The sequence below is a fragment of the Scomber scombrus genome, chromosome 9, assembly GCF_963691925.1.
Source record: "Scomber scombrus chromosome 9, fScoSco1.1, whole genome shotgun sequence".
NCBI lineage: Eukaryota > Metazoa > Chordata > Actinopteri > Scombriformes > Scombridae > Scomber > Scomber scombrus.
Window position 1 is genome coordinate 23,820,562 of NC_084978.1, and position 14,040 is coordinate 23,834,601.

A 14,040-nucleotide genomic window follows, 5' to 3' on the forward strand; every position below is an offset into this window, starting at 1 on the left:
GTTGCAGATTCATGCCCTGTGTTGTGCAGCGGTAACGGCGTGTACGAGAAAGGAAGGTGTGTGTGCCTGGCAGGATGGAAGGGGGCAGAGTGTAATGTGGAGGAAGGTCAGTGTATCGACCCCACCTGCTCCAACCATGGCTCCTGCATCCAGGGAATCTGCATATGCAGTCCGTCCTACAAGGGGGTTAACTGCGAACAAGGTAAGAATGTTCACGCTTTCCAAAGCAGAAATACACACATCACAATGTCACAACAACACACCATAAATAGCTTCACACATAGACTTTGCTATGTTTTTGATGAAGGTGAGCTAATCAATAACTTTATATTAACAATGGATCAAATGACTGTGTGTTATTTGACAGGGGTCCCTCATGGTGCAAACCCACAGAAAATGATCAGCCTGACCTGTCAGCTCTAGAGATTTCTTTGTCAAATGTCAATTTTATTTATACAGCCCTAAATTACAAATTAAACCACACAAAAATGTTATACTTGCTGCTAAACGTCCGTTTTTCCTGTGATGGAACAAGTTGTCTATAAATCCATTAATACCTTACCACTACTAATACGTGCATGTAATACCATAATACAGATGTCATGTAAAAATGGTGTTTGTCCTCCTTAGTAATAATCGTTTTTTCCTTTTTCTTCAGTATGAAAATTAACCCTATTAAATGTTGCACATTCAATGGTTGCAGACAGAAATGGCTACTAGCAAATGAAGCATAAGGTTTTATGGTGTAGAATTGCTTAAATGTAAAAAAAGAAGAAAAAAAAAACATTGGCTAAAAATGAATTAATAAAAATTGGCTGGGTAGCCTACAACTCCCCTGCTGACTACACAGCAAAATTATACTGTTCTGTTTACATCACCCAGAGCATGTAGTAGCATAAAACCAACAAAAATCCATGAAAAGGATTTGGACAAACATACAACGTGCACATATCAAAGGATGCAATTTTTGAGAAGCCTAACTTATTATGAATATTTCAATCTATCGTGTGTCTAGGGAAAACATAAAGCTGTAAATAAAGGGAGTGAAAACCAGCTAAGGTATCTAAGGCCTTGTAAATTATTGTACAGGAAACCTTGCAGCTCTCCGCTGTAAAACTGCCCAATAAATTAGGGAAAGCAAACAATGCCATGATGTTTAAAACAATTATGATTGTTACACTTGATCATAACCTGATGGCACAGCTGTCCTAAAGACCACCGCGCTGTTGCCTACAGCTTCCAGGTCTGCAGAGACTCAATCATGTGTTTGACCTTGAGCGGCGGAGCTGAGCTGAGCCGAGCTGAGCCGAACTGTGCTGAGCTCTGGCTCGGCGCTCAGAGCTGTAATTACACACACTAACAGTTACTACACAGCGTAGCACAGACCACCATGACACACACGCGCACACACACACACACACACACACACACACAAACCAACCCATTTCACCCCTTATCAAAGCCCAAGTTCTAAGTGTCCTATGAAGTGTAATGTTGTGGAACAGATACAGGGTTTGTAGCTGGGGTGGTTAACTCCTGGATGGGATGCAAAGAACACTGCTTTCATACTCAATGATTATAATGAGACAGGCGCCCCCCACCCCTCCTTTTTCTCTCCCCCCTCCCACCCTTTCACTGCCTCCTGTCACCTCTGACTCATTTTTGCTTTTCTGTTTGTCCTCTCGCCCCCTCTCTGCAGTGGACTGCGTAGACCCTCAGTGTGGCGGGCACGGAGTGTGCGTGCGCGGGGAATGCGTGTGCTCGGCAGGCTGGGCAGGAGTGAGCTGTGATGACCCGCTGCCAGCCTGTCAGGAGCAGTGTTCAGGACATGGCACCTATCTCCCTGAGTCAGACACCTGCGCCTGCCAGCCCAACTGGACGGGACCAGACTGCTACACTGGTAAGACCTGAGGATTACTGTTCACACACAGAAAAAACACTGAAAACTTCAGCCGCACATCACTAGTTTGCCAGTGTTCTTGTAGCATGCATGGTCTTGCCAGATACTATTTTCTGGGGATTTGATAGACATGAGAGAGAAATATGGATTGAAGCCACTGAGTGAAATGGATGTGTGCGTGCGTGCGTGTTTGTGTGTTTGCGCATAGGCATGTGCGCGTGTGTTTGTGTGTGTGTGTGTGTGTATGCACGTGTGGGTTTTTGCACTCTCTTCATGCTGGTCCTAAATGAGATTTCCCCTCATGACTTTCTGACGGCAGCACTCTCGAGCCCCCCTTTGCACCAGCACTCACTTTACCATGCACTTATAATGTAACACACATAAACTCACGCGCACGCACATACAAACACATACTCGTATTCCCTTCAGCCAAGTGAGGAAAAAAATGCAGGCGAGAAAAAAAAGAGAAAAAAGACCTCTATTCTCAGTTTGCTGCGAGGCCTTTCAGAGGCTGCTACTCTGAGGAACATTCAGCCTGGCATTTAAAAGCTTGGTGATGTTTATTGCATAGCCGTGTTTGCAACATATTAGTTAATATGTGGGTTTTTAAATATAGCTGTAAAAGATTTCTTACATCTTCAACTGTCTTAGCTCTTCTTTGCACCGAATTTAACGCTTAAATACACAATGATTCTACACTGATTGTGGGGAAAAGGTAGCAAGATAGTCACTGTAGCAAAACTGTGGTGTCTAAAATATAGAATGCAGTACTCTGCAGTACGCAGTGTGAAAAGTGTCCTTGTCCTTGCAGTGTTAGCTGACAGCGAGGAAAAGCTATAATAGGACTGACTTGTCGCTGTTTCCACCACACTAACTTAACGCTGGTGTTGGGAAGGATCCGCTTTACCACGCACACCAATGATTTGCAGGCAATTGGCATTAGCAGCGGCTCTCAGGTGTATGCATGCCTTATTATATTGATATAGCCCATGATAATGATAGACCATGGCTGAATATCTGAGATATGAGCAGCCTCCCCTCTACCTGCCGGGCTTTTAATCAAAAGGACCCAGCAATTCTACATCCTGGTCTTGTTGAAGCATAGCTAAGCTAATGTAATTCTAATAGAGAGTTGAAAAACTCTCCAACTTTAATCCACTTTTTCCTCCCTCTCCATGCTATGTATATTTAAATTGAAATAACTTTTTACTGCAGCTGGATAAGTAGTCTTTGTGTGCCTCCAGCACTTTGCTCTCTTTACTGATGGATGAGGCTTTGCTTCTGCAGAGAGAGAAAGAGAGAGAGAGAGAGAGAGAGAGAGAGAGAGAGAGATGTAAGATGGTGAAGAGACGCAGGGAGAAAAAAAAGGAAATAGACGAAAAGAGAAGGGAATAATTTTAAAGGGATGTAGCAGAAGAGAGGGAGGGGAAAAAAGAGGCAAAAAAGAGAATGCTGACAGAGACAAAGATGGAGAGACAGAGAGAAAGAAAGGGGAGAGGAAGGGTATTAACATACCCACCAAATCTGATCAAAATGTCAGAAAAGAATAATAGAGCTGAATTGGAGTCCCTGTAGTTTAAATATGCGGTGCAAATACGAATCATTTGGCTGTTATTATGAGTCTATTCACTCTTCTCCTTCAGGGAGCTCAGCTATTAGAGGTGGGAGATTGTGTATTGTGAGAAAGTAGACTCTTTAGTCTCTGAGGTTATCCTCCGCTATCGCTTGTTTTTTTCTCTCTCTCACCTATATCCAATGGCTCACCCCCAATTTTGATTTTTTTTCCCCCTCACTCCCATGTCCCCTGTTCCTCTTTTACCTTTTCCTTTTTCTTCCAATGCTCAATTTTTCCATCTGTTCCCCTCCCTCTCATTCTCTCCTATTCTAACACTTACACGTTTTTTTCCTTTTTTCTCTCTCTCGCACGTCCCCACCCACCTGTTCGGCAGAGCTGTGCCCGGTGCCATGTGGCAGCCATGGAGTTTGCTCAGAGGGCCAGTGCCAGTGTGAGGAGGGTTGGATTGGCGCTGCGTGCGACCAGAGAGCGTGCCATCCTCGCTGCGAAGAACACGGACAGTGCCACGACGGGACCTGCATCTGCCAGCCCGGCTGGGAGGGAGAACACTGTAACATTGGTGAGCTGCACACGCACACGGGTGCATGTGGACGTTATTTAAGTCCTCGAGATACTTTGATTAGTATGATTAATAAGATAAAAGAAGCTCTTACTGTTACTGGGATAATTTACATTTACAATTGCTTTCTCTCACTTTTTCCTTCACAGTTACTCATGATTTGGACGTTGTGGTGAAAGGTAATTTATCTTTATTCAGTATCTAAATTTGTATTGTGCCTCCTCAACGTGCTAACAAATGCCAAAAATGTGTGTGTGTGTGTGTGTGTGTTTGTGTGTCTATACACGTGGGCATGTGGGCCACACCTTTTTAGACGGCTGCCCAGGGCTGTGCAGCGGGCATGGGCGCTGTACCCTGGAGCAGAGCGGCTGGCGCTGCATCTGCCAGGCTGGATGGAGTGGGCCTGGATGCAGTGTTGTCATGGAAACTGACTGCAGTGATGGAACAGACAACGACGGAGGTGACATTCTAACATCATCTATCATTTTCTGTCTTTTTTATCCTCTTTTCTTACCTCTTTCATTTCTGTCTTTCTTGCATTCCATTAAATTACTTGTGCCAAAAAAAATCTGCCTCATTGTTCCTCCCTTTCATCCCTCTGTGCTGTCCCGGTCCTGCTGAGACTCCTGTAGAGTCCTGCTGGTCATTATTATATTGAATATGTATTTCGGTGTGTGTAAGTGTGTTCATGTGCGCTAGTGTCTATGTCTGTTTTTTCTTCCTATCCCAGCTAAATGTCTAATATGCATACCACCGGCTAGGATAAAAGGCACTCCGAAATTTTAAATACAGCAAGCCATGCAGAATAGCTGCTTCTTTGGATGTGAGGTGTTTAGTGTCAGGTGAGAGGTATGTGTCATTCAGCCTTGTAGCTGTGTTCTTATATCCTCAGATAAATAAAAAAAAGAAAGGTACATTTTAGCAGTCGCCATTTCAATCCCAATCTACAGCTGTTCTTCAATGCATAACAACAAGTTTTAAGAATATAATGCAAAACTGCGAGGCTTTCAACTGTGCCCATTCACTTTGAAACTCCATCAAATATCCATTATGGACATGCTTGTTAAGTCGGTGTTGTAATTCATCATTGCTAACAAGGCAGTGTTGCTGGCAGTGTTGCTTTTGTTCAGAGGAAAAGCTTCCTTGTCATTTTTTTTTTTGTTTTTGTTGTTTTTTGTGGTTCCAGGTTTTGTGATTGAATCAGTGCAACCAGCAGCAGGAAACCTCAAACACATACATAGTTTTTTTTGTAGTCCTTTTTTTGGGGTGGGTGCATGGTGCTGATAAATGCAGTGTTTTCCTTTTTTTTTTTCTCCCTACGCTGTTTACCAAAGCAGCAATACTGACTGAGCGAACACTTCAGAAAGTCAGCCGAGATGGCTGCTCAAAACATGAATTACCGTTCCCCACTGTGGATTATAACCTCAGAGCCTCGCAATAAAAATGGTCCTGTGGACTATAAAATTGGGGCTGAATACAGTAAAGGACCGTGGCCATGTGTGCCAACAGTGTAGGCACTGATGGTTATGTTTCTGTATTGAATTAATGGATTATGTTCTGTGTCTTTGTTATTAATGTCTTTTACATTTGTAGTGTGTAACAAATAAAGGATCGTCACACTGTGCACCTAATACATTTATATATCAAATATAATGAGACTAAAAGATACAAGTAGAGACCCACAGCGTTATGTAAATGTAAGACTGAATTGTTGGACTTCCCCTTTAATACTTGCGCATTGATTTGATTTAATATTGCATTTTCTTGGTCTCTGTATGAGTGGGTTAAGTAGAGGCGGAGGTGATACGTGGGTGGAGGAAGGGAGATGTTCAGTCCAACTGAAAAAGACATAATATATTGCATTATATGCAAGAAGTGGATTACATTATACTGTATTATATATACTGTGTGGCATTATATGGTATTATAGCTCTGCATGAATATTGATGAAGTAAAACGTGTCGACACTATAGGTATCAAAATCTCCAGTTTATATGTTTATATATTTTTATAGGGAGAGACTTGCCAGCAAAGCCTTATGGAACCCACTTACACTTCTCTTATCTTTCTATCCCGCCACCTCTTTCCACAGCTTTTCAAATACCATAATTTTGTACCGCACAATTCAGCCATCTCCCTTAATTGGCAGATATAGTGTACTGTAGGCTCTCATAGCCCTCTCTCACAGCAATCTTTTGTCTCTGAAGATAGACAGAGATGGAAAGATGTTATCACAAGTAATCAGAGAATAAAGAGGAACTTTGAAGAGAGGTTCAATTATTCCGCCTGGATAGGAGAGGGAAGCGCATGTATTGTTCTTTCTCTGGAAAAAACATTTATTCCACATAGCAAGCAGTGAAATCACTGACATGTGCAGCACATACTTAAATACAATATATTACATGCATTCACAATTTTTGCTGTGCTTCCCTGTATCTTAACATCCATGCATGCACAGTAAACCACAAACCCTTTCAGTATTCTTTTAATGACAACGAAACAATCAAATTTAATTAGTAGTGTGCTTTCAAGGTGACACAGTGAATCTTATGGTAATCAACCATTGTAGGGTGTTACCTTTGTAGGAGGAGGTTACAATAGAATATTGTTGGCCTTTAGCTCTCTGCTCTGTGGTCAGATGCATTTAAATGTCAGCACTGTTTCCTGCCTTTTCAGGAACAGGCTTGAAATAGGGAACACAAATGCCAGCCTGGCTCCTATTTACTGTCGCCTCGGTTTGTATCCGCAGCTCAGTTGTTTACACTGGAATTTTACAGATCACATTCAAATAATGCTGGCAATTGAGGTCTAATTTATAGCAATAGATTGCAAAATCATGCACTGATAGCCCCTAATGAATCTGATTTGATTGATACTTGTGATAATGATGATGCATGTACAGTTCATTGTTGCATATTAGATCACTCTTGTAGAGTTTTTCAGTGGCCAGCAGTGCAAAAATTATTTATTGGCAGCTCTGAGGTTTTATAGTATCTTCTTCCTGTCTTTTTGCTGCAGATATATACAGCACCTTGGCCTTTAGAATAGAAATGTCTTCTCAGCACCTTAGTCACTTAAATCTATTAAAGCCTTTATTAACTATGAATAATAAAGATGTTAATGTCTCGCCTAAAGTAACTGTGTAAATTCAAGCACCCTCTAAACAACCAACTCCTCACATAAAACTTTATATGCATATGTATATGTGTGTATATTTTTTCAAGAGTTAATTTAATTTAAATGTAACAATTTGTAATTTTTTTTTCTTCTGTCCATCTCAGATGGCCTGATGGACTGTGTGGACCCAGACTGCTGCGAGCAGCTGAGCTGTGGCTCTGACCCGCTGTGTCACGGCTCGGCCGACCCCTTGGCCCTGTTGCAGCAGAGCCCGCTGCCCCCCACTGCACCCCCCTCACCGGCCAGCACACACACTCACAGCTTCTACCGCCGCATACGCTTCCTCCTTGGCAAGTCGGCCACACACACTCTCCCCGGAGACGTGCCCTTTGATACCAGGTATGTGCTTGTTTACTCTTTGTGTGTCTAGGTCTGCGTGTGCATGCAAAGTCCTGCATGTATTTGTTTTGTGTGTCCTTGTCCTTGAGTTGCCCTATGTTGAAAGACATGAGTGGTGGATAATGAAGTAAATACATGTGTAAAAATACAATAAAATTGTCTATTGCTCCTCAATGAGAGTGTATGTGTGTGTCCACATATGAATGAGGCTTTTCATGTGTTCACATGCCTGTGTGACACGTGATCACACATCTGAGTGATCTGTGTTACCCTGGAGATTAGCAGTCACCAAGCAGAACACTGTCCTCCGGTATCAACTACAGAGTATTTGTTTGTTACATATCAATGCATAATATGTCGTTCGGTTGCACCAGTCATAAAGGTGTCAACATAAATTTTTCAGTGGCCTCTCACTGCCATCTAAGAGAAGAAATATGTCTTACCCACGTTATGATGACCTAGAAAGTTCGGTTTGGAAAACAAGAAGTGATGCCTCAGAATAATGGCAAAGTGCATTTTTCCCTCATGGTTCACGTGTAGAATAAACAAATAAATTAATTATGTTGCAGTTTTTTCAGAGGGGAAATCGATGGCAGCTTTCAGGACAGGAGTAACAAACAGGGCAATGCAGCCACCCGGAGAAACCTCACCATCCTTCATTTATCCCTCTTCTGGTGTAACAGATAGGCTCCATCAATGAATCTGTGTGTGTGTGTGTGTGTGTGTGTGTGTGTGTGTGTGTGTGGGTACAACACGTGTGTGCGTGCCTTTCTACATCTGTCTCCATTTGACCGGCTAAGCAATTATTCCAGATTTAAGCAGCGTATTTCATACTTTACCTGAAAAATCAAGATGGATATTTCTTAATAGCAGTGATGTGACTGCTAGTTTAAAAAACCAACACGATCTTATTTGCTGAAAGTGCCACTGTTACTGTAATATAAACACGATGCAGAAGGTTTTTATTGTGTTTAATATATGACAGGGTGTTGAAAGGTTTTACTTTGTGTGAAGCTATATTTATGGTCCTTGTATCCTGGCAATCTCTGACAGATTCTTCTGCGCTGAAGAAATGAATTGTACTGAGGAGAATACATGCAGTTGCTTTTTCTTCACGCGCAAGGTCGTCGGGCTAGCGCTTCATAATATGCCTCTCTCTTCAAACCATGATTATGTTCTCCATCATTGTAAAACTATCATCTCTCCCTCTCTTTGTGTCTCTGTATCCTTTTCTTTTTTTCTTTTTCTGTTTGCTTCTCCTTTGTTTTGCCAGTCGGGTAGCAGTGATTAGAGGTAGCGTTGTGCTGCAGGATGGCTCTCCTCTGGTCGGCGTCAACATCACCTTCCCGCAACATCCCGAGTATGGTTACACTATCAGCAGGCAGGATGGAAGGTACAGAAACACTTGCAAAAAAACACACAATTGCATACCTCTCTTTTCTCCACTCTTTCTTCAATCTCATTCTCTTTTACTTTCTTTTAACTTTAGTTTTGATCTGGTGACATTGGGCGCGATGTCTATGACCCTGATGTTCCAGCGTCCACCCTTCCTGCCACAGACACGCACCATCTGGACACCTAGCAACAACTTCCTGGTTCTGGATCAGGTGACCATGTCGAGGGAGGAAGGGCAGCCTCCTAAATGTGACATCAGGAGTGTTTTGAGTCCTTACCCACTAGTCCTGCCCTACCCGCTTCCCAGATTCATGGGAGCTTGTGCAGAGAAGGGCCCAGCTGTACCTGAACTACAGGTACAAAACCACTGAAAAAGCCTGCATGAAATGTAACAATACACCGCTCAGTGGAAGAGTGAAGCAATTTGTCACAGCTCAGCAACAAACTAGCTTGGTTAGTCACAATCTGGTCGCAGGATCTTGCAAATTTAGCTCATTCCATATTTGCATCATGCTAAAAAAGAAATGAGCAAAATGCAAACCGATGCTCCGTCCATATACTTCCCCTCCACAAAAACAAATTAGGTGGCTGAAAGTCAGACATGGAGGTCAGGCTGGTGATTACATATTTACCCTCCAGTGTCATTGCAGTGATTTTTTTTTTTTTTGACAGTGACCAAAACCTCACCCTGACCTTACTTCGGTTTCAACTAAACTTCTTGGCGCAAACAACCAAAAGTTATTTTCTTGTTACCCAGACACATGATAGACTGAAGGAAATGTCATATCTAATATTTGCTGCTGTCACATGATCTTTTGTAGCATATTTATATCCACAACACATCATCTACACTTCAAAGCTCAAGCTCATTAAAAAAAAAATCTAATGTGTTTGGGATGAACAGATCTTTAAAAATGATGTAACAGTTTATCCTCATGACAAATAACACATCAGGTCAAACAGGCCACAAGCAAAAAAAATAGAAAGAACAATTCACAGTGTTCACTGTGAGCTTAGTGAGACCTACTATGTTCATCTTTGTTAATAAATGGAATCAAAGCCTTAGGACTTTTAATGAAAATTTCTCTGCAGGCGTCTTAGAGATCATTTGATTTCAGGTAATCACTGACTAACATGGCATCTAAGTATAGCAACAAGAAATATTAGATTTGATAAGTAGACATTTGCCACAGCAGCTGGTTAAATAGATAAATGATAGATAGATGAGTTTTCCTTTTCTTTTTTTAAAGCTACAGAGTACTGTCCTCTACATTTTTAATATAAACATGATGGCACAGATATCAGTACAGACTTCATAGGATTCATTCAAAATTCTGCTGTAAAAAAATGTATTATTTTCCTTTCTCTTGATGATTATTGTAAGATGGCTAATTCATCTTATCATGTGGGCAGTGGTGGCTAAACAAAAACCATACTCAAGAAAACTTTACAATATTATTGTATTACGTAGAAGTAAAAATAGAAATTACTCAAATAGGATGTAATGTCATTAGGTGCAATATATTATATGGATTTACATCTTTCAAGTATCTTAAACGTAATTGGCTAACTCTTTTTCACTTGTTTTTAAAACTGACATCTTTTAGAATAGATCTTTATTGTCATTGTACATTGTACAACTACATTTTGAAACCAATAACGATATTACATGAATGTATTACAACATGTCCTCAACGGGTAATAACAAATATGAAGTGCACATATATTGTTGGGATAGTTTGAATTTTTTGAAGTGGGGCTGTAAGAGGCACTTATCCATAGTCAGTGTATTAGCTGCAGTAGATTGGGGTCAGCACGCCCCCAGTGTGGAGAAGCAGGCAGGAGTAGACTACCAGCATGGAAGCTAAGCACTGTACTGCTGTCCTTCAGTCAGCCCTTTCCTTTGGCACTACATTTATTCATCCGTAGAACTTCTGTTTTCCTACAGCTGCACATTCTGATTAGCTGTTTGGGTCAGAAAGTACAATGTCAAGATCAGGCATCTGGACTGCGGCGTAATACAGTGCAATACAATCTAATTATTGATACAATTACTGTCGTATGTGTGGGTTCAGCTGAATGTAAAAATGAGTTATAGCAAAATAAATCAATGAAAGTAGGGAGAAATGTATCTGTATATGATGGAGTAGAATTACATATATTTTAATGCAAATGTATATTCGATTAAAAGTAAACATATAGTCAAGCACATGTAACGTGTGAGCAATTTCCTCCTGTGCCTGCCAAAAGCAATTATTACTCTAGTCCATTATACTAATACCACGAAATGATAAAACACCTTTCTATATTTCTGTTTCATTTCTCATTTATCCTCTTTCCATCACCTGTAATCCTCACTCTGCTCTCCATCTTGTTCTCCTTAGGCGGTGCAGGAAGAGGTTGCAATCCCAGGAGCCTTTGTGAAGCTGAACTACCTGAGCACCCGTGCGGCAGGCTACCTCTCCCTGCTGCGAATCCTCCTCACGCCTCCCTCCCCATCCTCCCCCGTCTCCCCCCTAGGCGGTCTGTCTAAGGTTCATGTCCGCGCATCGGTCCAGGGAAGGTTGTACCAGCGCTGGTATCCTGCTGGACCTGGTCTGGTGCACAGGCTGGTATGGAACAAGACTGATGTTTATGGCCAGGAGGTCTGGGGTCTCACTCATGCAACTGGTAGGTAGAAAATAAAATGCAGTTGGGCTCAGTCACAAATGTTTTCTTATACACAATATGTCTGAAATGAGGAATCATGATGAATCGGAAATGAAGGAATAAAGGCACTCAATCTTATATAGTAGACTAAAGGCATAAACTCAGTGTCTTGTTCACATCATCTTCTAGTGGAAACACAAGAGGAAACAAGATCAAATATAATGATGATAATAATATTAATTATAGCCCTCTAATTGTGAGTTTAATGATGCAGTCATTTTATTGTACTGCTGTCATTTAGCAGTTATAATGATCATTTCCTCTAGAAGCAGACTGTGTATTTTTCTACACCTGATTGTGGCATAAGAAACTGAAAATGTTAAAATGTAAACTAGTGACTTAAATAACAGCTTTACATTTTGAAAAGTATACATATTCACTTTCTTGCCAAAAGTTATTTCCATACCACTGTCATGTTTGTGTGTTCAGTGTGGAGCCTGAGTCAGGAGGTTATTAGCTTAACTTAGCAGAAACACTGGAAACACTGGGGAGACCGGCTAGCCTAGCTCTCTATAGCTACATAATATAGCTACTCTAAAACACTGCTATGGCTCACTAATTAACATGTTGTATCTAGTTTGTGTAATCCAGAACACAAACGTAAATGTTGAAATGACAAGTTGTGGTTTTATGGGAAGTTATGTATGTGCTGTAACACTGCAAGGTTACCAAGCAACTAGCATAGACTCCAAGAACGCACGGTGCCTGGAGCGCTTGCGTACGGATGAAACAAATGAGATTCAACATGTTAATAAATTAGCTTTAGAGGTGATCATAGGCAAATTTGGGGGATTTGGTCAGAGCCAGGTCCAGTCTAAATCAAACTAATCTCTTCCTGGCTGTGTGGTACATCTTCTAATATAATTCCCTGCAAGAAAACGTAGAAGTGTACTTCCCAAAATATCTAACAGCTCTTTTAAACAGGGCTCATGTTTCCAGTGGACATTGATATATACAGCTTAATATCATTAGCATAGCATTTCCTGAGAGATACAGCAAAATGTATTTCCTTCAGGCAGGATACAAACTAACTCAAATAGGGCTACCCACTTCTTAAGCTTTTTAAATTATGTTTTGATCAACTTCAACAAATGTTGTGCTCAAACTGACAATAAATCACCACTCTATTAGTACTGTGATTTGCACAAAAGCCTGATTAGAAGACATCTTGTAACTGATTGACCATTATGAAGGTAATTTACCAATGGACAGGCTCCTGCTGACAGTTGGAGGATTGCCTGATAATTAATGATTATAGAGGCATCCAGGTTTAGTTTCTTTCATAATTGTTTCACAGCTACAGCTTTGCCAAACTGGAAGTAAGTGGTCATTACAGTTGAAATGGAATTTGCCAGTAAATTAACAATGTAAAAAGAAGAAAAAAAAGAAAGAAAGAAATGTAGCAGGAAGTGGATCAAGCAAACAGGTGAACAACGAGCACTTTTAACCCTCCAAGACCTTCAGCACTGCTAGTCAACAGGGTGGCAAGACCAGAGGTGCTTTGAGAAAGAGGAATGGAGAGATGTAAAGCTCTACAAATATACTGTAGAGTAACTGCCAGTAAAAATATCATCTGCAGTGGCACAGAGGAAACACTTCTAGACAGTTTTGACAGCGCTGTCTCCATTTAGACAATGTGTGAGTACACCCGAGTTAAAATACACCTACTGTTATGCTGAGTTTAAGGGCAATATTTTATGTCATTGTATGTCACTTGTGGTTCATTAGGGCAAGAAAACAGTAGTTTTAAAGATGCCATCGAGGCTCAAACCTCCGAATTCACTGTTAGTGTTTTTGTGAGATCATTTTTCCACTATCTGCTTTCTTTGTGGAAGGTTACAAGACAAACTGTGGAGTTGCCAGAAAGAGGCTTAGGTCTTTCCATAAGCACTGAGATATCACAGCCATACCAGAAGCTTTGTCCACTCGAGTGTACGGTCTTGTACAAAGATTGCATCTTCCCATCCCGAGGCCTCCTCCTCCTCCTCCTCTCTTCTCCTGATCCATCCCCTCCACTCCTTATCTGTTAGGGCTGCATTTCATCTGTTCCAGCTCTCTTCTGATCTCTCACATTTTCTCAACTCAAATGATCCCTTTTTTTTTATTTACCCTGCTTTGCTAAAACCACCTCCTGCCCTTCTTACCCCCCCATCCCTTGCCTCCTATCTTCCTCTACCCTCACAGTCTTTCCTGTGTTCCTGTCCTCTCTTGAACTCCCTTTTCTTCTCTTCTCTGCTTGTTATTTCCTCCATTCTCTCTGATCTCCCCTGTTACCTCTCTCCTGTTTTCCTATGCCCTCCCTTGTTCTCTTTTCTCTACCCATGTTTTCCCCTGATCCTTCCCTCTCTCTCTACAGTTTCTGGCGCTTTGTTGGCGAAACGACAC

General features: G+C 41.4%; 1 protein-coding gene across 1 annotated transcript in view; it reads left to right on the forward strand.

Annotated features, from left to right (window-relative positions):
• The window catches only part of tenm1 (teneurin transmembrane protein 1), a 149,327-nt gene that overhangs the window by 83,226 nt on the left and 52,061 nt on the right, over window positions 1-14,040 (forward strand). The window contains exons 9-17 of the mRNA XM_062425412.1: window positions 8-202; window positions 1,700-1,900; window positions 3,850-4,035; window positions 4,185-4,214; window positions 4,349-4,495; window positions 7,317-7,551; window positions 8,825-8,944; window positions 9,041-9,302; window positions 11,331-11,616. Coding sequence (XP_062281396.1) covers window positions 8-202; window positions 1,700-1,900; window positions 3,850-4,035; window positions 4,185-4,214; window positions 4,349-4,495; window positions 7,317-7,551; window positions 8,825-8,944; window positions 9,041-9,302; window positions 11,331-11,616 — 1,662 coding nt within the window. The remainder of the gene's footprint in view (window positions 1-7; window positions 203-1,699; window positions 1,901-3,849; window positions 4,036-4,184; window positions 4,215-4,348; window positions 4,496-7,316; window positions 7,552-8,824; window positions 8,945-9,040; window positions 9,303-11,330; window positions 11,617-14,040) is intronic.